Here is a 24826-nt window from a genome sequence, read left to right on the forward strand (position 1 = left end):
TGATTAGCTTTGCGGCAAGCACACAATTCAGTTTGCACTATGATCTGACATTGCCAGAAAATAAGTATTTATTTGAGTTACTTTTTTAAAATTGATTTTTATTGAGCTCTACATTTTTCGCTGCTCCCTTCCCTGACTCTTCCATCCCCCTTCAGCCCTCCCCCAAGGTCCCCATGCTCCCAATTTACTCAGGAAATTTTGTCTTTTTCTACTTTCTACTTTCTATGTAGATTAGATCTATATAAGTCTCTCTTAGTGTCCTCATTGTTGTCTAAGTTCTCTGGGATTGTGGTTTGTAGATGGGTTTTCTTTGCTTTATGTTTAAAAACCGCCTGTCAGTGAGTACATGTGATAATTTTCTTTCTGTGTCTGGGTTACCTCACTCAAAATAATGTTTTCTAGCTCTGTCCATTTTCCTGCAAAATTCAAGATGTCATCATTTTTTCCACTGTGTAAATGTACCACATTTTCCTTATCCATTCATTGGTCGAGGGGCATTTAGGTTGTTTCCAGGTTCTGGCTATGACAAACAAAGCTGCTATGAACATAGTTGAGCACATGTCTTTGTGGCATGATTGAGCATCCTTTGGATATATACCCAAAAGTAGTATTACTGGGTCTTGAGGAAGGTTGTTTCCTAATTTTCTGAGAAATCGCCACACTGACATCCAAAGGGGCTGTACCAGCTTACATTCTCACCAAGCAGTGCAGAAGTGTTCCCTTTACCCCACAGCCTCTCCAGCATAAGTTGTCATCAGTGTTTTTGATGTTGGCCATTCTTACAGGTGTAAGATGGAATCTCAGAGTTGTTTTGATTTACATTTCTCTGATGACTAAGGATGTTGAACATTTCCTTAAGTGTCTTTAAGCCATTTTAGATTCCTCTGTTGAGAGTTCTCTGGTTAGGTCTATACTCCATTATTTTAAAAAATTGGATTATGTGTTCTTTTGGTGACCAATTTCTTGAGTTTTTTGTATATTTTGGAGATCAGATCTCTGTCTGATGTGGGGTTAGTGAAGATCTTTTCCCATTCTGTAGGCTGCCGTTTTGTCTTATTGACTGTTCCCTTTGCCTTACAAAAGCTTTTCAGTTTCAGGAGGTCCCATTTAATAATTGTTTCTCTCAGTGTCTGTGCTACTGGGGTTATATTTAGGAAGTGGTCTCCAGTGCCAATGCGTTCAAGTGTATTTCCCACTTTCTCTTCTATAAGATTCAGTGTGGCTGGCTTTGTGTTGAGGTCTTTGACTCATTTGGACTTGAGTTTTGTGCATGGTGATAGATATGGGTCTATTTTCATTCTTCTACATGTTGATATCAACTTATGCAAGCACCACTTGTTAAATATGCTTTCTTTTCTCCATTTGATATTTTTTGTTTCTTTGTCAAAAATCAGGTGTTCGAAGATGTGTGGATTGATATCTGTGTCTTCTATTCGGTTCCATTGGTCCTCCTGTCTGTTCTTATGCCAATACCAGGCTGTTTTCAGTACTGTAGCTTATATGAGATACTTTTAGAAATTAACATATAACTTACCATTTTGACAAAGTACATATAACGGGGGCATACTGGGATATTTCTGTACATGTATAAATTTGTATCACAATGTCCATCCACCTTTGTTCTACCTAGCACCTCACCTTACCCCCTTCTCTTCAGCATTTTTATCTTTTTATGTATGTCTCTCTGTCTATCTTTGTTTTTTTTTGAGACAGGGTTTCTCTGTGTAGCTTTCGATCCTGATCCTATCCTGGAACTTGCTCTGTAGATCAGGCTGGCCTTGAACTCATAGATACCTGCCTGTCTCTGCCTCCTGAGTGTTGGGATTAAAGATGTGCACCACCGCCACCTGGATTTGTCTTTTAAAAGGATCTTTTAAATGTTTTCTCGTTAGTCTCCCCTCTTACTCTTCCCATTTCTAATGTCTACGGTTTCAGATGGCTGTAGGCTATTTTTTTTTAATATATGAAAGGATGTGTAATATTTTGTTTTTTCTGTGTCTGGCTTGTCTCCTTGCCAAATTAATGCAAATGACTGCATCTTATTGTGTGTGTATTTCTATGTGTGCTTGTGTTCATCTTTGTATAGGTGTACATGTGTGAATGTGAAGTCCAGAGATTACCCTCAGGTGTTGTTCTTCAGTGCTGTCTACTTCTCTCCACTCCCCCACCCCACCCCCCACACACATGAGACAGGGTTTCTCTGTAGCTTTGGTGCCTATCTTGGAACTAGCTCTTGTAGACTAGGCTGGCCTTGAACTCACAGATTTGCCTGCCTTTGCCTTCCGAGTGCTGGGATTAAAGGGGTGTGCCACCACCACCCAGTGTAACTTGTATTTGTATCTTAAATAATTTTCTGAGACCCTCAGAATTTATTTAAGCTTTCATAACTTAAGCTTTCATATCCTCAGACCCTTATATATATATATCTCAGTCACAGATTCTCATATCCTCTGACCTTACATAAACTTTACATTTTAAATTTTTTCTCAGACCCATACATCACTTACGGAAACTTCCATGGCTTACTTAAACTTTCATATCTTAGAATAGTTTCTTAGATCCTCAAAACCTGTGTTATTTATATGTGTGTGATATCCATCTAATATATATGTATATGTATATAATACATATACATATACACATACATCTAATTATTTATCAGAGACATAAACAGCTACTATTGAGAACAGTAATTTAAAATCATGTCCCTTTAGTGGGAAGTTATAGCTGAAATCCTTTTATTTTTATCTCTTCTGGAATTTAGTAGCAAAGTAAGCTGTTTTGAGACCTAGTAGTATCTTTAAGGAAGTGAGGCCTGTGGCCTGATCTTTACTCAAAAAGAGAACTGACAAGGCAGCTGCAGTCTCTCAAAAGGAACTGGGGGCTTGTTTCTCAAAGCTACAGTCAGTCAGTGCCCTCAGAGATCTGAAAAGATCAACATATACGGGAGTGTGGACCAAACAGCTTCTGAATCTATTCAAAGTGACAGACTAGTCTATATTAGTCCAGACAGCAATCCCAGGCTCCCATGTCCTCTACAGCACTGGAGGCATTGGAGTCCTTAGGACAGGAGCATCAGTCTTTAGCTGCCAGGCCTATAATGTGAGAGTTTTTCCTGTGGAGGAGGAACACGGGTAAGACCAACTATACTTTGTCTAGGCAAAGAGGGTCAATCAATTCTCCAGTGTCCTGCTTTTCCACAGTCTGGGCTGGGTCCTGGTAGATGCTGTTGCATTTGTGCATCTCACCCAGTTGTCAGTGTTATCAACAATCCTGGTGGAGTTGTTGCGTCGTTCCATTTGTTTTCTTTGGAGACCTTAGGAGTCTTTGCTAGGATCTGGGAGTCCCCAGCTGTTATAATAAGTTCTTTATTAAACATAAAATAAATGCCATATTATGCAGATCTCCGAAGCATTTGAGGACTGTCTGTTATTTACATCTGAATAGATAAACTTTGTTTCTAGTTACTTCTTTTAACTTTGAAAACCTATACAGGGGACTAAGTAAGGCTTATCCCTGTAATTAATTATATTAGTTCTTAGCATGACTACAGTTGTCGGGGTCCAACCTTGATGGGTTTGTACGTTTCACAATAAGGGCATGTGGATTATAAATGTTAGGCATAAAAAAACAGATACAAAAGAAAAGACAGAAACATAGGATAGAGTTGGGGGGCAACACAGTAAATACTGAATCCACCCATGTTTATTTTTCATAGGCTTTATATACCCCAATCCAAAGAGGAGGGGAAAGACCTCTCTACCAAAATGTAAGGAACAAAGTGATTATCTTCTCAGATACACAAAGCATCAAGTAAACACACCTTAGGTCAAAATGTCCTGTTAGTAGCCACATCCTGGGTCAAACTTTCTGTCAATAACCTTGAAGGAACAAGAATAGGTCTGAACTCTATGACCTTTGTTCAAGGTGGAATGACTCCACATCTGTGGACTCTGACAAACAGTTAAAGAACTTGATCATCTATAAGATGACTCACCATTAACTTGTGTTCCTTACCAGCCTACAATAAATAGTAGCTTTCATTAGACTAGGACTTACATTCCATTCCTGTCAGGTTTAGCCTTAAAATTAATAACTTTGAATTGAAGCTCTTCTAGTATCAAAAATAAAACTTTTTAACATAGATAATGGGCTCAGTAAAGAAAGCAAAATAGCCATTTTGTGGGCGAACATGTAACAAGTTTGCTCCAACCTAAGGCTGTCTTACGAGAAGGCAAGGAATAGTAATAGTGACAGGGGAAAGATCCCCCAGGGCCAAATGGGGACAGGAGAAGGGGGCTTATGAATTGGGGTGTGGCACGTGAATAGGGAATGAGGGAGCCTGTAGGCTAGCACCGCCCTTGACAAGCCATGGGGGCACCTGCCTAAATGCCCAACCTTGGGAAAGGGACCCTCTCAGGTGACCAGAAACCCCATTGTATAATATATATCTTATTTATTAAATATCTCATTTATCAAACATACATTTTAATTTATCTAAATTCTTTAGAAGCATGGGTTGAACATTTGACAACGACATAAGTACTTAGGTGTAAATCTCTAAGTCAGCTTTTGTTAATATGAATAGACCTTTATAAGCTTAAGTTTTTAATCACCATATGGAGTATATATTAAAAAAGAGTTGAATCACATATACAGTATGTTGTAACAAATAAAACTTTGCATTTCTATCATCATAAACAGCCCATTCCAGTTCTTTAGTGCTGCTGTTCTAGGTCTCATGGCAACCATTCCCTATATCAAATATAAAGTTAGAGCCATATTTTTCTGAAATAACATCCTTAGAAGTATTGCTCTTTGTAGACCAGAGTTCTGCATTCGTTTTGCTTTCATCTTAGCAGCACTTTTCTTTTAAGAAACAGGTTTGGACTTTTCTATGAAACTGTGAATATCTAAGAGCTCTAGGCTTGTCATTTTATAGAAAGCCAATCATATATAGCCCTGCAACCTGGAGGGCTCTGGCATAATGATTAATTATTAACTTGCAATTTTAATTATACATTAAATATTTTTAAAAATAAGTCTGACATGGAACCTCAGTCCTCCTCTTTCCTATACAAACATTTTGTAGAAGAATCATCAGCTTTGTTTTTTTAACCAGACTTAACATAACGTGGTCAAATCTCATACCCCCTCTGGTTAAGCCAGAAATTTAGACAGCTCCTCTTTCCCTTCTCTTTGTTATTCTAATCTCCTGCCTTTTCTCTTGCTTTCCAGATAACATGGAAACTTGTGTCAAAGTCCTTGTGGTTTCCTTCAGTAGACTAGAATATTGTATGGCTATAGTACTTTAAATGAGAACAAAAGCATACATATGTCATAACAAAAATAACTCTAAATTTGCATCAGCACATAAAACCTCCTGCATCAACACAAAACATCTAAGACTAGCAGTAGTTTTTTTCTTATTCTAACCAATACTAATTTGTAACCAACCCCTGTAAATGTTAATATTTATAACCCACTGGATGTAAATGACCAAAACCATATAATTTTCTCTGTGTAAGCAAAAGCATCATTTTTCAGAAACATAATATTTTATAACCTGGTTCCAGCAGTTTCTTAGGCAGTGTCAGGACAGGAATGGCTAAGGGGAAGTAGTTGTGGCAAGGACCTTGGTCCACAGTCAAGAATTTGGCCCAGGAAGGAAGGGAAGGGGGCACAGCAGCTACACGTGCAGCTTGTGGGCAGAGTGACTGCCTGACAGTCAGTATCCTGCAAAAAAAGATGGTCAGCTTCCCTGGTTGCAGGCACTGGCTAAATTGTCACAGCAGGGTCATTGCAGTTTAGCAACCATAGGAGGTTTCTCCCCTCCACCTGCAATGCTCATATCAAGCATGCCCCCACCCCCTCTGGATAATTAGCCCCAAGTCACCAGCTTGGGCCTGAAAATCCTTGGAATGGTCCAAAATAAGACTCAAGGGAGGAAGTTGAGTTCGACTAACCCACTCCTAAGAGAAGCAGGGAGGTAACTTTACAAACAGACAGAAAGACATGAAAATAACACTGACAGAAATGTACCAGTATGGTGCACAGAAAAGAAATCAGGAGCAGGCTGATGGAATATCTTTCTGGGGGAGTTCTGTTTGCTGTAAACAGAGACTGCTTGTTTGTTCCTGGTTGCCCAGACCCAAATAATCACACAGAAACTGTATTAATTATAATACTGCTATTAATTATAATATCAGCTAAGGCTTCTTATTAACTAACTCTTACATATTAAATTAACCCATTTCTATTAATCAATGTATCACCACGAGGCTTTGGCCTACTAGTAAGGTTTTGGCATCTGTCACCTTTGGCAGCTTCATGGTGTCTCTCTGACTCCACCTACTCTCTCTTTCAGCCTCTGTATATTCTGCCCTGCTATAGACCAAAGTAGCTTCTTTATTAACCAATGGTAATAAAACATATTCATAGCATACAGAGAGGAATCCCACATTATTGCTCCTTTTCTGTCTAAATGAAAAGGAGGGTTTTAACTTTAACATAGTAAAATTACATATAGCAAAACAGTTATCAAGCAAGAATTATTGGTTACAATATTTCTTTGTGAGTCTGAATTTTCATATCTAATTTATTTCTTATCATAACTTAGGAAAATTATAACTATCTTCTTCAACTTTATCAAAGACTCCAGAAGGATATAATATTACCTAAGTAAACTGGAAGTGCATTGTAAGCAACTTCCAAAACTCTAGAATTGACAGAGACATCTTGCTGCCTGGACAGTTACTCAAAGTTCTTCTGCAATGTTGGAACATCTACCTTCAGCCTAAAACCCATAGTATCTGGTAGACATTTCCATGAAGCAGGAAATTTGAAGATCTATTCTGCCTTGTAAAGGCAAAGTTCATCAGTTGCTTTCTTCTGTATCCTGCAGAACATCTGGCAGTTTCTTCTGTGAAGCAGGAACCCTGAAGGACCATCCTGTCTTTTGGAAAGTTCAGCAGTCACTTTTTTTGTGGGTCCTGCATGCCCAATTTATACAGCATACCATCAGTCAGTCCATGCAAGAGCAGTTTCTTGCCCAAATGGCTAACAAACTCCATAAGGACACTCTTTGATGCTCATCTTCCTCTTGAAGTAATTGGTGCTACATGTCTTACTGTTGAAAAAAGCCTAAGTTTTTAAAACATTTTAAATGCCATATTCCATAGATATTTGAATTGTTGAAGATTATTTATCTAACTGAAAAATATCCCTGTATATCTTGAAAACCTAACTAACATAACTATCAGATAGACTATTATAAATGACTATTAATTTGTAATTTTTAATTATGCTTTACTTTTTAAAATGAAATTCATAAACATAATACCTTAAAGAAGACCAGAAATACATATAACAAAATTGACATTAAATTTGTATCAATAGACCAAGAGCCACACCAATGCAAAGTATTCATCTCTATATCATATCTTCCTTATTTTTTAAAAAAGATTGACTGGCTCTGGGCTCTGATTGTTCTTCATGGACGGGCTCTGTGGGAGCCTTCTCAGCTTGGTCGATCACCTTCCTGGACCTGGGGGGAGCTGGGAGGACCTTGGTCTTAGCATAGAGTGGGGAACCCTGATGGCTCCTTGGCCTTGAGAGGGAGGGAGGGGAGGTATGGGTGGAGGGGAGGGGAGGGAAGGGGGAGAAGGAGGGGAGAGAAAGGGGAGAAGGAGGGGAGGGAGGGGGAGGAGGAGGGAAGGAGATGGAAATTTTTAAATATAAAAAAAAAATAAACCATGAGGAAAAAAAAAATTAAAAAAAAAAATAAAAAAAAATATTGTATGAAAAAAAAAAAGATTGACTGTGACTATTAATGATTTATACCCAATTCCTTTTAAATGAAAACAAACATTTATAAACAATCATTTTGGGAATTTGGGCATAGTTTTCTCCAAACTGCTTCCTGCTTTTTGTTCGGTGAAGTATTTTTAGGGTTCATGAAGACCTTTGGGGGAGTCTTGTTCCATCAAACCACATTAGCCTTGAAGGAATCCACAGGTTCTCATCTTCTGTGGAAACAAAAGCTGAACTTCTTTTCCAAAGCAACATATCCTTAGACTCATATTTTGAAGTCAAATACCTTTAAATATATATATATTTTAAAGGTATATATATATTAAATATATATATTTTAAAGCTATCTATCTATCTATCTATCTATCTATCTATCTGTTTAGCTTAGCAGCTCATACAATGAAATGTCTCTCTGTACTTACCTTATTCACAATCAAAAAAATTAAAGAAAACACAAGAATATACATAATTCAGACTGTGTGTATTCCATCTTCATGTGGCTTTTTTTGTTTTTACTCTATTACTTTTTAATATTTATTTTATTGGTGGCATGCACCTTTAATTCCAGCATTCGGGAGGCAGAGGCAGGCAGATCTCTGTGAGTTGGAGGCCAGCTGGGTCTGCAAGAGCTAGTTCCAGGACAGGCTCTAAAGCTACAGTGAGACCCTGTCTCAGAAAACAACAACAAAAAATACTTATTTTATTATCTTTACTCTTGTCTATACTCTTTTTCCTCTCTCTCCCAAGCCTACGAACATTTTTGACTACACTGTGACCTGTTCAGAATCTGTCTTTTTTGGATATCTAGAATCATTTTCTGACCAGGAGCACCGCCCCCCTTTTTTTAATGCTAAGCAGGCATGGCTAGGACCTACTCTACACCTGTTGGCTTCGCCCCGTACTACATGGGATAGGTATTTTCACCACCTCTGCAAGTCATGCTCACTGCCCCAGCTTCAGTTATGCAACGGGTCTGTGTTGCCATTAAGCAGCTAGTAGTAGCACATTGCTCACAAACCCCACTTAAACCTTCTAAAATGGCCAGAGTTGTTCATGCAGGTAGCACAAATCAGGAAGCCTTCTCAAAGGAGCTGCACAGTTTTTGCTGCTACTGCTGAGTCAGGAAGCCTTCTTTGAAAGGAATTGTGGCTCTGCTTGCCTCTAGCAAACAGGGTCCACCTGAGAAAATGCTGTTACCAGTAAGCTGTGCTTAACTCTGTTCTTTTGTGTCTAGAATTTTGTTCCCAAACTTGCTTAGGTTTTATGTGGATGTAGTTGGCACACGTTGTGGTGCCATTTTATAAATGGAGATTACTCATTCATTCCTAGCCGCCCAGGCCCGAATAATCACACAGAAACTGTATTGATTACAACACTGCTTGGCTTTTAGCTCAGGCTTCTTGCTAACTAACTCTTACATCTTAAATTAACCCATTTCTATTAATCAGTGTATCACCATGAGACTGGGGCCTACCAATAAGGTTTTAGCATCTGTCTCCTTTGGCAGCTACATGGTGTCTCTACTCTGCCTACTATCTCTATCTATTCCAGCCTATTTATATTAATGCCCTGTTATAGACGAAAGTAGCTTCTTTTTTAACCAATGATAATAAAACATATTCATAGCATACAGAGAGGAATCCCACATCAGTTTGCTATGCAAGCGACCCGCTTCCCTGTTCAACCAAAGAGACTCTCTGTCCCAGTTCAATCAAAGGGACCCTCTGTTCCTCTCAGGTAAGCCCAGGATGTCTCCAAGCACACAGCAGTGGTTCCTCTAAGGCATCTATCAGGTAAAACTCCAGCCACCAGATTCAGTTAGCTTGAGCCTCTTGGGGGAAAAACAACAACAACAAGAAGAATAACAACAACAAAAATAGAACATGGATCAGAATAGTGATAGTCAGAACAATGACAGACCAAACCAAAGAGCGCTCATACCTTTACCAGCCAACCAGATTTTCTATGCTCAGGAGTCTTGAGGGGACTACTTGATAATGCACCATATGTTAGGGCCCATGGGATGTCTCATAAAAGACAACCAGTCACATATGAAATCAACAAGAATGCTTTATTCAAATTTCATCATGTTGGGGTGCCACATGGCGATGACAAGAGAAGCCTGTTGGCTTCTTTTAAACAAGATCAGGTGAATTCCAGGGAAGAGAGGTTAGTCTGGGGACTGCGTTTAAACAAAAAGTTTATGGGTTTTTATATGATTGGTTGGTGACTTAGAGGTTAGGGTCTTTTCAGCTGCAGGGTGGGAGAAGGTAAGCTTGTACAAGGCTCTGGGGCACCCTCTGATTGGTTCCCTGGGTTGCTGCTTTCCCAAGAACTGCTTGTTCAGTTCCAACAAGTTCCAATAAACTGGAACTAAGGCCTGTCTCTGGGAGGGCTACAAGTAGGGCCTGCCACGGCCCTTGATTAGCTCCCTGGCCTTCTCACACCCTATTTTTTAAATGGATTATTTGATTTTTTTGATATCTAGTTTAAGTTCTTTATATATTTTGGAACCTCTATTGGGTTTGGGGTTGGTGAACATCTTTTCCCATTCTGTAGACTGTCATTTTTGTTCTATTCATGATGTCCTTTTCTTAAGTAAAAATTCTTAGTCTATGAGTATTAAGAAAATTATCTGTGATTTTTTTATAGCATAGTAGTTTTCTATTGTGGTTTGATATTACTAAAGTCAGTGGATGATCAAATTTGTATTTTTGCTTTAGCTAATTTGATTTTAGGGTGTTAGGGATGTATCCCCATGGGGAGGACTTCACCACCAAATTTCTAGGTTTGATTTTTTAGCATCATAAAAAAAACAGTCTCCTGTCTTACTAAGTTGATGTTAGTTCTTTTACTGAATTTTCTGAGTACTTGTTTTTACTGTTGACATTGCAAGTTATTATACTTTTATTTAGAAAGAAGCTCAGGTCACTGACTCAACGTTGCCTAGAATTTAGTTTTTTAGCTTGTTTTATTCTCTTATGTAAATTTGTATATCATAAACAATTTTTAACAAATCAAGTATTTTAGATATCCTAATAAAGAAAAATTAAAGGGATAGTCCATATTCTGCATAATATTTTAAGGTGTAAACTTATTTGTACTCTGTGGTTTTTATTCAGGGAAGCATGATTTAAATCCTGATTTTTTTCTTCGTGTTTTTAAAAGATAAAATATTATTTGCACAAAAATAATTTCAATGTTCTTTCACAGTGATTTCAAGTGACAATTCGTAGAGAGCAGTTGGTATTATCAAGTGATTTGTGTGGTGGATTATTGGAAACTCCTATTTATTTCAGCCTTTGAACTAGAACTTTTATACGTTTGATACTTTATCTTGTAGAAGGAGTTGGCACCATGGAATAAGTGTTAACTATGTGAAAGTAATATAGTTACTTTTCACAATTTTTATTTTAAGGAATACTTTTTTATATATCGTAGTTAGGGTTTCTATTGCTGTTATAAAACACTGTGACCAGCTGGGCATGATGGCCCATGCCTTTGGGAGCCAGAGGCTGTGAGTTCAAGGCCAGCCTAGTCTACAAAGCAAATTTCAGGATAGCTAGGACTGTTACACAGAGAAACCCTGTCTTGAAAAGCCAAAAACCAAACCAAACTGAAACAACCCACCATGACCAAAAGCAGTTAGAGAGTTAGAGGGTTTTCCCAGAGAAGGCAGAACTGAAGCAGAAGCTACAGACGAAGTCTTGTTTGTCAGCTTGCTTCCTTAGCTTGCTCAATTACACAGAGTTGCTTATAGGGCAATCTGATGGAACCATTTTTTTTTTTCAGTTATCCTCCCCAGAAATGTCTAAGTTTGAGTCAAATTGACAAAAACCAACTTATACACCATATAAATAATAAAACATACATTTTTCTGTAGTTTATTCATATATCTGGTTGATATCTTAGAGTTCATTTTGTTATGTTGTTGATGATTTGTTTGTTTTTTTGGATTACTATTAAAAAAAAGATATACTATGTATCCCTGATTTACTAGGAGCTTATAGTGTAGACCAGGTTGGCCTTGAACTGACAGAGATACATCTTCCTCTGCTTTATGACTGCTGGAATGAAAGGTATGTGGTCCCCTCTCTGGCTGAGTTAATTAAAAATTTATAGTTTGAAAAACTGTAGTCTCAAAACGAATTGTATCACTATTGCAGATGGGTTTCATTCACACATACTTAGTTTTCTCCAATGGTAACCTTCTTAGACAGCTATAGTTCAGTATCACAAGAGGAAATTGATATTAAAAAAGTCTAAAGACCTCAGATTTCTTTGGTGCTCTTCTGGAAATTTTTTTTGTAAATGGTATACTTTTATGTTATAGTACACATTTCACAATTTATTGCTTAAAACATTTATAAACTGGAATATTTGTAATCTGTATGTCAGTTTATCTCTCATACTTGCTCCATGGAGCTTTAGACAGTTTTCCTTTTCCAGCAAACACAATATTCAACAGTGACAGTAGAGGGTGCTGAAGGGACACTTCAGGAAGAAGTTATTTTGCCTTCTGATGTGCTGTTCCCCACAGATCTGGGAGTGATGTAGTATGCTAACTGCATGTCAGTACAGTTTCTTCATGATCTTGTACCTTTAGTTTTGGCACAGCAAGGCACTCATGCGAACCTCTCAAGGTACACATAGTATGCTCCAGGCTCTGTACCACCTTGTTTAAGTGTTGATGTCAGTAATTTTGATTTTCTTTGCTCTTCTGCCTGCCACACTTAGCTGCCTGCTTTCTGACTTTGCCTGTAGAGTTCAGCAAACTTTGCTTTCCAAAGGGTTGCAATCACTTCTGCTTTTATAGGAAGATCTGAATGTCAGGGAAAAAAATACTACCCATTCTTTCCAAACTTGCTCTTACTTGGGATACTTTCCCTTTCTTTATAATTATCCTCCTATTACAGTAAATAATTCTTTTTAATTTTTAAATAATTTTAAATTATGTCTATATGCCTGTCTGTGTGTGGGTATATACATGTGAGTGTAGGTACCCACAGAGGCTAGAGGAGTTGGTTTTTTCAGGAACTGGCATTCCAGGTGGTCGTGGATGGTGGGACTCAAACTCTGGTGCTCTGGAGAAACAGTATGTGCTGTTAACTTCTGAGTCATCTCTCCAGCTCCCTAAGTATTTCATTATAGTAAACCTTCCTGTTCAAGTTTTTATGTGCTCTTTTTGCTAATTGAATCTCAATTGACAGTTTAATTGAATGAGTTTTTTCTTTTTCTTTTTTAAAATCTTTTTAAATTTATGTTTTAAATTTCATTTTACATTCCATCCACAGTTCTCCCTCCTCCTCCCGCCCCCACCTTCACCTCTCCTCTAGCATACTTCCCCCATCCATTCTTCCCAACAGGTAAGAGCTCCCATGGGGAGTCAACAAAGTCTGGCACATTAATTTTGGGCAGGTCCAAGCTCCTCCCCTGTGCATTAAGGCTGACTATGGCATTTTACCATAGGGAATGGCTCCAATAAGCTAGTTCATGTACCACGGATAGATCCTGGTACTACCGTCAGTTGCCTCACCAATAATCCAAGCTTTACCACTGTCTCCCACATATGGAGGTCCTAGTTCAGTCCCATGGCGGCTCCCTAGCTTTTGGTCTATAGTTCATGAGTTTCCATGAGCTTGGTTCATCTGTCTCTGTAGATTTCGCCATCCTTGATCATATATTCCTTCCTCCTTTTCTTCAATTGGATTCCCAGAGCTCGACCTGGTGCTTGGTTGTGTATCTCGTATTGCTTCCATCAGTTACTAGATGAAAGCTCTATAATGATAGTTGGGGCATTTACCAATCTGATTACAGGGGAAGGCCAATTTGGGCTCCCTCTCCACTATTGCTAGGAGTCCTAGCTGGGGTCAACCTTGTGGATTCTTGGAATTTCCCTAGGCCCCGGGTTTCACCCTAACCCCATAGTGACTCTATCAAGATCTCTCTTTCATTGCTCTCCCACTCTGTCCCTCTCCCCCAAGACTATCCCATTCCCTTATATGCTCATCTCCCATCCCCTCCCCTTTTCTGCCCCCAATTTGCCCTGGAGATCTCATCTAATTCCTTTTCCCATGTGTCCTTCTTAGGGTCTTTCTTGTTACCTAGCTTCTCTGGAGCTGTGGACTGTAGTCTGGTTATCCTTTGCTTTACATCTAATATCCACTTATGAGTGAGTATATACTGTGTTTGTCTTTCTGAGCCCGAGTTACTTCACTCAGGATAATTTTTTTCCTAATTCCATCCATTTGCCTGCAATTTCATAATGTCATTTTTTTCCTAGCTGACTAATACTCCATTTGTGAATGTTACCACATTTCCTTTGACCATTCTTCAGTTGAGGGGCATCTAGGTTGTTTTTAGGTTCTGGATATTATCAATAATGTTTAATGGTAATTAGAAAAGTAATTTATAATTTAATTTGAACTATGTTATAGTTTACAGTTCACTCTCTCTGTAAGTTTTTTTTTTTTTTTTTTTTGGTTTTTCGAGACAGGGTTTCTCTGCAGCTTTAGAACCTGTCCTGGAACTAGCTCTTGTAGACCAGGCTGGTCTCGAACTCACAGAGATCTGCCTGCCTCTGCCTCCCTCCACCACCGCCCGGCATCTGTAAGTGTTTTTCATGTCACCGTTTCATTAACATAAGGAGCACAGGTGATATTTGTATTTGAAAATATGGAAAGTTAGGCTTTTAATGTTTTGCTTTGATAAAGTTCAAGGTTGGGGCAATGGATTATGGGTTTGAGGGTAACTTGAGATATATAGTAAGGATCTGGACTTAATGAAAGAGGGGAGGGAGGAGACAACATGACACTATAATAGAAGAGGTAAGCATGTCTATATTAAATCTATATGTCAGTCATAATTTTTCAGGGTCATAAGACTACATCTAAATTTTTTATAAAAATCACAATCTGAATTTGGATGAAACTAAAGAGCCTAAAACAATAAGTAGCAAAACTATCCTATTTTCAGGGACCTATATAAGGTAATTTATAATTTCTTTCCAATAATCAACCTGCAGGTTGCCGACTGTCAATCAAAGACCATGGAGTTTTGTGTTGGGAGACACCCAGTCAACTCCTAATCTTATAACTCAGGGTTAAAGTTATCTAGCTTTGGACAAATCACTTCTTCCTGAAAATTAATTTTATTATTTAGGTATATGAGGTCAGATTGGAAGTATAAAAACATTATTATAGTATATCTGGCAATAAACAGCTGCTACTATAATGATTATAATTATTGTTAACAGTTTGACTTTTCATTCTCAGGATATTTGACATAAAATTTTGGTTTATTTAAATTATTAAAGGTAATACATAGGTGTCTGCTATTCACTTAATAGATATTTTGTAATGGGCTGGGAATGTAACTCCACTATTAGAATACTTGTCTAGCCTTTGTATGAAATATAAACTGGTCATGCTGGCACAGATCTGTCCTCCCAGCACCTGTGAGGTTGTGAGTCATCCTGGAATACAGGATACTGTCTCAAAAGCAAGCAAGGACGTAAATAACAAGCAAACATGGGAGAGCTAGCTGGCATTTAAGAGTGTACTTCTCTGTAGAAAACCTGAGTTTTGTTCTCAACACCCACATCAGCTTGCTCAACTCCAGCTTAAGGGGATCTCCCACCAACATGTACATATAGTCTAATAATAAAAATAAATCTTTAAAACCAACTAACCAGGCAGTCATTTTGTAATTACCGGCATCATAGAACTTATTATATCTGACAGTAATTTCCTATTTACTCACTTTTCTCTCGTATTGGACTGTATGCTCATTGAGAATACAGGTGGGACAGTAGTTTCCTTTTCTGTCTTGTTCATGGAGTTAAAGAAATGTGCATGCTCTGAAATTTGCAAAGAACCATTTAATATTGACATTAGGTCTTGTGTTACTAGTAATACCTATCCTAGTTCCTGACTTACTCCTAATAGATATTTTTGTGGTGTTTATAAGAAGTCTTATATGTTTAATGAAGTATATTTGAAATGACTATAGAGTTAGATAAAAAATGGTAATTTTATTGCTGGAGGAAATAAAGTTCCTATGTTGTACTTCTCCTGCATTTAGTCCAAGGCTGTTGGTTAGGTCCTTTCTCAAATGTCATACTGCTGACTGGTGGCAGTATTTATAAGCTGGGAAAAGAGGAGTGCATCAAAGATCACTAAACTAAGGTGATGAATGGGTATTACTATTTAAAGGAAACCTGAACTTTCAAAGCTCTTTTTTGTTTCTGTAGTAAATAATTATTATGTAAAATTATTATATGGGGTTATTACGCTAAGATATTGTAAAAATCATAGTTTTACCATTTATGTTGAAGTGATTGAGAAGTAATAGTATGATACTTTATATTTTCCAAAGTGATGAAAACTCTTAACATTGGTTTAGTCAGTATTCTTGAGAAATAAATTTTTTAAAAAATATATAGAACTTTCATGTTTGTAATTTAAAAGAGACTTAAAATCATGTAGCTCATCCTCAAAAAATCCAAGGAGATGCTAGAGAGAGCAGAGCAGGCAGGAGAGCATGAGATAAACCCACGTGATTGATCTTAGGACACACATTGTACATATGAACAACACTTGCATTATTAATTATTATTAGCAAGAGAGAAGGCAGCAGTAGAAGACCTAATACAGGAAATGAGATAATTAAATTTAAGGAGATAGTGTAGCCTAAAAATTTGAATATTAAAACAAATTTTTTTTACTTTGTTTCTAGTAGTACAAGAATGTGTTTGGAAAAAATATTTTCTGAGTTTATATGCTTTATGTTGACTATAAGCATATTCTTTGCTGGAGACCAAAAAGGTAGTCTTGAGTAAGGCATCCTCACACTTGCAGCAAGTATAGTCACAACTTACTGGAGTCCATACTTGTGTAGAAACATGTTGCTAGGAAAGCAAGCCTTTGCATAACAGGAAGGAGCAGATTCAGTGTTGACTGGCCAGCTGCCAGTATAAAAATAGACACGTTTATTTCTTTTTTCCCCCTTTATTTCTTTTTTAATTATTATTTTTATTGAGCTTCTACATTTTTCTCTACTCTCCTCCTTACCTCTCCCCTCCCTTCAACCCTCTCTCAAAGGTCCCCATGCTCCCAATTTACTCAGGAGATCTTAGCTTTTTCTACTTCCCTTGTAGATTAGATCTATGGGATAATTTAAGAAAAGCTGGATAGACTTCTCTCAGATCCCACTCCCTCCCACTGCAACTACTTTCTTAATTTCATGTCCTGTTGGGTTTTTTTTTTTTGTAACACAATAAGTTCAGTTAGTTTTGTCCTTAGTTTCATGACGCAACACTGGAGTATGGATATTAATCAGGGGTCCATATATCTGAAGAAAAGTGGACTCTCCCACCTCTAGAAATCATCACAATTAATAACACCTCACTTAAGGATATGGACTCATGAGCTTCTTCCATATATATCCTATAGTTTTAACTGGTTTAATTGTGTTCAGGCTTCTGCAGCTTTGGTAAGTTTATGATTGAAAGAGTTATGTCATATGCAGAAGACTTTGATTAACTATAGCCCTCCCTGACTTTTAGCTCTTATATCTCACATTATTCTCTTAAAAATAGCATAAAGATAGAAAAACGGTGAGATATCTTTTCTTAGTTGTTTTTTTTTTCTTTGAAGTAGAATGTGGGTGAGATCAAAGTATATTGCATACATGTATGGACTTTCCAAATTACTAACAAACTCTTATGGTGTATCTAGTTTTAACCTTTCTCCTATGATTAGTTTCTTAATTCTGTTATATAAGTTTTAATTATCTTATATTTTAAATTTAATCTTAATATTTAAAGAATTACATACATCAATAATGTATTTACTTAATTTCTCTATCACCATCATCCAACTATTCTCATGTCTTCTCTACTTGTTTTCAAGTTCTGACTTTTGTTGAGTGAGTCCATTGAGTGCTACTTTTGTGTATGTGTTTATGCGTGAAAACCTATGACTGGATAACTGATCAGGAGACTTATTTCCACTTTCTTATTCGTCATTAATTACCTGAGTTGTTTTGGGTAACTGGGGACTTTTGTGGTTCCATATGAATTTTAGAATTTTTTTTCCTGGGGGGGGGGGGAAAGAAAAGCTGGCTAGAAACAAATCAAGCTAAGGCCAGGCATTTGTAAGAAAAAAATAAGACTCCATGTGTGATTTATTTGGGAGCTGGATGGTGCCCCCCCCAAAAAAATCCAGAAGAGTAAAACAACAACATCATTTTGGCTTTTCATTGTGAGACTATATTAAAAGAAAATCCAAATACAGATTTCTTCATGATTTTATTTTTACTCTACTATCTCAAACTCTGCACATCCAAATCCTCACACAGTCTGTACTTTATATGATCCTTGTGTTATGTCTTGAATATTGCTTATTTTTGCTATGGCCTTAGGCATTAGTAATCTGGTAGCTCCATCAGGAGTAAAAATATGCCATAGCTATTTTTCATATAAAACTATGCTAGGATTTGATCATAACAAACAGTCAGCAACATTTTATTTCTTATATTTTGTTAGGGATAAAACTCAGGACCTTATGTATGCCAGATACTTCTATAACCCCTGAGCCTATATATCTAACTTCTGGCACTATTTGAAAAAATTTTTAAAAATTAATGTTTATTTAGTTATATTCTTTACTTTTTATATAAAATTCCGCATAGAATATTTTTATATTTTCAGATTGCTGTGGTTAAAATAGCTATTAAGTGTGAGTATGCATTGGAGCAGAAAGAAACGCCTGGACTGGTTACACTGTGTATTAGTGGTTGTAAGTCCTATTTAGTAGCAATATAAATTGAGTCATTGTGTGAACTGATCTGGGACATGGCTTTTCTTACCTAGCAGAACTATTAGATAGCCTAGAAATTATATAAAAAGCTTAATTTAGAGCTTATGAAACCTGTTCCAAATAAAGTAGTATTGCTAGGATTCCCGAATCTATGTATAGAACCAGGAGCATGTACAGTAGGTAATAATTATTAATCCTGTATTGGATAATATTGTCACCAGTATGATAGAAAAGTCAGTAGATAGGTTTATTGTAATGGTTTTTTTCTCTCACCTGAGTAATATAAAACTAACAAGCTATAACATGGTTGACATGAATCTTGAGGCCAGGGTACTGTGAAAATTTATTTGTTAATCTGACTTGATACAGAGAGAGAGCACAGTGTCTTTTTCTTATTTTTAGAAGTACATTTGAAACTTACCTGGGGTTAATTAATTATAAATTATAGTTTTGAATTAGCAATAAGGCAAGTAATTCTTGAGTTTTTCTAGGCACTGAATGATATCTTACTTCCATATTAAGAATTTATTATCAATATTAAGGTCATTTTCTGATCTTGGTTATTTTTATTTGTAAAATAAAGACCTGAGAATTTTGACAAGTTAATTTCTGATTTGTATATAATTTTGTGGTATATCGGCGGGTTTTTAATTTATTGTGTTCTGGGAAAAACAAGCAAGCTATTTGTAGTATAAAACTTAAATTGTATAATTATTATGAAAAGGCTCTTGCTCAGTGGGCTTCTGTGTTTTTCTTGATACCTTATTTTTTTTCTTTTCTTTTCCTCCAATATTTTCAGATGTTTTGGATGTTACTAAGTCCAGGTCGAAACGTGAAGAACAGTGACATGCATTTACTGGATATGGTAATAACAACCTAACATCCTAATTAGTCCAGAAGACAGTTATTTTGTATTTAATTTTTTTTTTCATTTTAAAAGTTTGTCATATTGTCAGGGTTGTTTTGTGATAGCAATAATTAAATTTTGACACTCTAAATTACTTCTGAAGGGAAGATTAGGAGAATTTCTACCTAACAATTTTCTGTAGGACAAAAGTACATAAAGGAACCTATTGTGACAGTGCCATCCCTTTGTTTGTTCAGCTTTTTAGGAAGATGTCTTTTTTTTGAGCCTAGAAGGACAACCACGGTTATAACAAACATCTGCAATGTTGCTTTGCACCTTTCACTTATTTAATGTACTGTCAATTCAGGGCTTTGACGATGCTCGTTTTCTTTGAAGCATCTCCCTTTCTGAGTTTGTATTCAGCAGTGAATATTTACAGTATTTCTTTCATAAATGCCAGTTAGAGAGTAATGATGCACGGTTAGGGGTTGGTGTTTGTTATGAAGGCACCACAAGGCATCTTAGTTTCTTAAGCCCAAGTACTTCTGTGTTGCCATATGAAAACATTCACTTTAGATTTAGAAGGTTACGAAATATAGTCAGAGTAAGCAGAGAATTTTTTACTTTGTGAGAATAGATTTTCATATATTTTATGTATTTTTATATATTTCCTTTGAAGTGTGTCTGTTTCATAAATTTAAGTATCATAGTCGGAACCTTTTCTTTTCATTATTTCATGGTAATTCCATCAGCATTAATTTCCTAGCAATACTGGAATGTTTTGTTAAAAATTTTGGGTACCTTTTTGTATGCCAAACATTGTATGGGTTTTAGATTTGTGTAAAATATATCTCTTACTAGCTGTGGTCTCTTAGTTTTGTGATGGGATCAGATCTTTTAAATGTGTAATTGCAGCAGTGGGTTAAGTGCTTTCTCAGGTGTATAGTATGCAGTCTTAGGGTTTCTATTGCTGTGAACATATACCATTGAAAGATTTAGGGCATGACCCTGGTAGGTCCCCTGGTGGGTGGGAGAGTTTATTTAGTGTGTATTGGGAAGGGTATAAGGGTAAGGGAACTATGGAGGAGGGAGGGAGGGAGAGAGGGAGAGAGAGAGAGAGAGAGAGAGAGAGAGAGAGAGAGAGAGAGAGAGAGAGAGAGAGAGACAGAGAGAGAGAAAGAGACAGAGAGAGAGAAAGAGACAGAGAGAGAGAAAGAGACAGAGAGAGACACAGAGAGAGAGACAGAGAGAGACACAGAGAGAGAGAGACAGAGAGGGAGGTATGAGATCAATGAGATCAGCTTGCTTTGGTGGGAAGGGGAAGACTTGGGGTGGGCAGGGCTTGTCTTTTAAAGGAACAGAGTACCCAGGTGCCAAGGAAGGCCAGCAGAATTATAACATTACCGCATTTCTCTTATAATAAAAAGAGGAGTTAGGCATGGTAGTTTAAGGAGATGAGGGTGTCAAGGTCTCAGGGCTGCTTCCTGCTGATTTGTGGAATCTTGGGGGACCTGAGAAAACTGGGATGCTGGTCATGGAGTAGCTGGTTGCTTCACTCCTGTCTAGGATTTGTCATGTGGAACTGTCTGGTGTCTCTCTGAACTTGCTTAGGAGAAAAAATTTTTCTTTAGGTCTTGGTAAATTGAGGAAGAGGGTTGTCAGGACAGGGAATTGAGAGAGGGGTGTTATCTGACCTGTTTAAGGTGAATCCTTCAATTGGTTCATGGACTCAAAAGACTACTTTGAGTTTGTTTAACTTAAGTTTAGACACTTACATTGCTGCAGCTATCGCTCCCCCGTGTCTGCGTTCGGTGCACTTGAACCGTTCTAGAGATTCGGGCAAGGGTCAGGAGGTTAAAATACACAGACACTACAGACACAGGGACAGAGACACGGGTCATCCTTGAATTCCCCCAAGAATGCTCCCCTTATGTGGTTCAGGGGCATTCAGATTATATTAGAGATAGCCACGCCCCAGCCAAAACCCACCGGAAAACCACTCTCCTGCCATCAGGAACTCCTGAAAGGTCGCTGCTCAGAACAGCTGTAGGCACTCAGATCAGGGGATTACAAGAAATTCAGGATCTGGGGTCTCACTGCTCCCAACAATACATTGTATAAAAACAGTATATTTATGCCAGAATAACTGTGACAGATTTTTAAAATTTTTTTTGTTTTTTATTTTTCCATCCAAAAATTTACACTTCCTCCCCTCCTCCCATTCCCTTCCTGCTCCCCAACTCACCCTCCTCCCTCCCCCTTCCTCCTTAAGAGAGGGCAGGGAATCCTGCCCTATGGGAAGTCCAAGGCCCTCCCCCCTCTATATAGGCCTAGGAAGTTGTGCATCTAAATAGACTAGGGTCCCAAAGAGCTAGCACATGTGGTAGAAACAGGTCCCAGTGCTATTATTGATGGCTTCTCATCCCCCCTCCCCTATTGGCAGCCACATTCAGAGAGTCCGGTTTGTTCACATGCTCGGTTCAGTCCCAGTCCAGCTGGATTTAGCTCCCATTAGATCAGGCACACTGTCTCACTGGGTGGACCAACCCCTCATGGTCCTGACTTCCTTGCTCATATTATCCCTCCTTTTGCTCTTCAACTGGACCTTAGGAGCTCAGTTTGTTGCTCTTATGAGGGACTTTGTATCTCCATCCGTTGCTGGACGAAAACTCTATGGTGATATTTGAGATAATCATCAGTGTGATAGTGGGGCAAGGCCAGTTCAGGTACCCTCTCCTCTGCTGCCTAAAACTAGCTGGGGACATCCCCGTGGACACCTGGAATCCCCTCTAGAGCCAAGTGTGACAGGTGTTTTTGAACAATGAAAAGTCTTTAGAAAATAACCAAAGAGAATTTAAAATCTTTCAGTATAGTACTCTGCCAAAGTTAGATTAATAACTTATCAGCATTTTACTGATAATGTTCAGACTATGAACAGCAGTGTAATGAGAGAGAAATTTGATAACTTGCATTAGTCCTCAGACCTTTATAACTTGCATGTATACATATTAATAACTTGCATTTATATATTTTAAAACACCTTTTATTTAAAATATGGTAAGAAGTTATACTGAAATTTGTTTGGTGAAGTTGTCCTTTTTAATCTGGCAAAACTTCTCAGCCATAAAATTGCATAGAGATCTTTGAGAAGGATAGACTTTTACTTGAGTTATTAAATTAAAAAATGACAGAAAACTTACTCGATTGACTACCTAGAGCCACTCCTCAGAGTCCTCCATGGTCATTGAGGGCAGGGCCATCAGGGCATTTGTCTTTTGTTGTTAATGCAGGGCCTGCCATGCTTTAGAAGATCCTGTGCGTTAAGAAATCTGTAGGAAGATTAGCCTACCTTGCCCTGAGCAGCTAGGCTGTCGATTCCAGTTCTTCTTCATCCATGTCTGGAGATCTTCAGGAGTTTAGATGTAAGTCAGTTCTCACCCAGTAGTTGAGCTTTCAGTTACTGAAGTGAATTGCAGATGGACATTGTTCTGTACCCATCTGTTTTCTAGTCTTGGAGGAAATGGGGTGCTGCTGCTAGGAGCCAACCAGTCCTCTCTATCGAAAAGCTTTAATAATTAAACATTTAAATGACATATTCCAGATCTCTGAGCACTTGAGGGCTAGTTATTGGGTATATATTTTAAAGTTATGACTACAGTATAGGATCTGTCTGGCAGAGCTGGGTCCAAGCTTGATTGTACTGTTTTTACCTTAATAGGTGAGATTTTTACTTGTGAAAGGCAAAGAAGAAAAAGATGTTTATGTTGGTCCAGGCAGGGTCGGCAAAGATGAGAACACCACAAGTCTTAATAAACCAAAGCAAACTTATTCCGAAAACCCAGATCCTAGGAAAACCAGAAGCAAGCTTAAAACAAACAAAACAAACAAAAACGCTGCGGGGACAAGAAGCTTATCAGCTAGCCGAGACCACAGCCAGAGATGGTGTTTGTTAGGCTGTGGCAAAAGGCTGGTTTCTGAACCCTCTTTTTATAGTAGGAGCACCAAGCATTAGCTTTGAACAAAGGAATTTTTACAATCTTGCCCTGACACGGGGTCAGTCAACATAGGAGGGGAGTGGGTTTTAACGTCAATGGGTAGGTAACTAGGCAGCTATCATGAAATATGTTTCAGAGTAGATTACAGTCGACAAGATCACTAATGCAAGAAAACAGATGTCTTTAGCAATTAGTCAGAAAAGGGATTGCTATTAATATTAGAAGGTTGATAAATTAGAATAATTGGTTCTTAGGCTGAGAACTTAGAAGATAGCAGAAAGTTCTTTACACTATCTCAAGGTAAAACTCAGATACAGACTGCCATACTTTACAACCTCCATTATCAGAGCTTATTAATTAAACCATTGCATTTGTCCATTGTCTCCTGGTACCTCCAGGTGTATACTGGAGCCCCATGCCTCTCCTTTGGTGGTGCTAGTTTCCCATAACAAAGACAGTGCCTAAACCAGAGGTTACATATCTCGGTTTCCTAAAGGTTAACTCAGTTCACATCTGTTGTTTATCAGGAATGGCCAGGATACTACTCAGTATGCAGAGAGAAGCTCCGGCTTTGTAAATAGAACAGCCAGTTGTAAAATGGAATGACCTAAGCTGATGGAGGCTTCCCAGGCATCTGAGAAAATAGCTCACTGTGAATGACTGATCCTTGATCTGCTGAGAAAGCTGCTGATAGTCTGTTCTCATTTTCCTAGACTTATAACTTCATATTTCTTTATTTCTACATTCTTATTTTTAGAATCTACATTTTTTTAATTTTCTTATTCTTGGACTCTTTAGTTTACAATAGAAGCTTAACAGTAAAACTGACAGTAGTAGAGAACAGCTTAATATATTTTAACACAGGGTTGGATCACATATATAGTATGTTGTAAGAGATTTAAAAGTGCATACCAATTTAAGATATTTCAGACTTACTACTTTCTTAGTCTGGAATGAAATACAATGAACAGAGCTACTGATAGATGCCTCAGTGGGCCCTGTGAAGGTGCCCATCAAGCAAACACACCAAATGTAACAACATAAAAGTAACTTTTAAACCCTTAAACAGGTCATGTGGGGAACCTGCTGTCAGTACCCTTTGGCTAGGGGTAGAACTTCATGAGGCTGTGACTGTTGTTCTTTCTGGCTGGTGTGTACCGCAGAGTCGGAGGAAGGAGTCCCGGGACGCACTACCACGTGCGTGGGAGGGTTGTTTATTAAGGAAAGGGAGTGTTCCACAGTGCAGGAGGGGTGGGCGGAGGGGGGAAGGAAAAAGGGAGAGAAAGAGAAAAGAGAGAAGAGAGAGCACGTGGCGGGTTTTTTAACTTTTAAAGGGGCGCGGTGTTCCTGGG

At 37.9% G+C, this 24826-nt stretch overlaps 1 protein-coding gene across 3 annotated transcripts in view; it reads left to right on the top strand.

Annotated features, from left to right (window-relative positions):
• Rabgap1l (RAB GTPase activating protein 1 like) overlaps positions 1–24826 on the top strand; it is a 639610-nt gene that overhangs the window by 75936 nt on the left and 538848 nt on the right. For all 3 annotated transcript variants that reach the window (XM_038349609.1, XM_038349603.1, XM_038349604.1), the window contains one exon: positions 19432–19497. In XM_038349609.1, the coding sequence (XP_038205537.1) occupies positions 19432–19497 (66 nt within the window). The remainder of the gene's footprint in view (positions 1–19431; positions 19498–24826) is intronic.

The sequence above is a fragment of the Arvicola amphibius genome, chromosome 12, assembly GCF_903992535.2.
Source record: "Arvicola amphibius chromosome 12, mArvAmp1.2, whole genome shotgun sequence".
NCBI classification, from domain to species: domain Eukaryota; kingdom Metazoa; phylum Chordata; class Mammalia; order Rodentia; family Cricetidae; genus Arvicola; species Arvicola amphibius.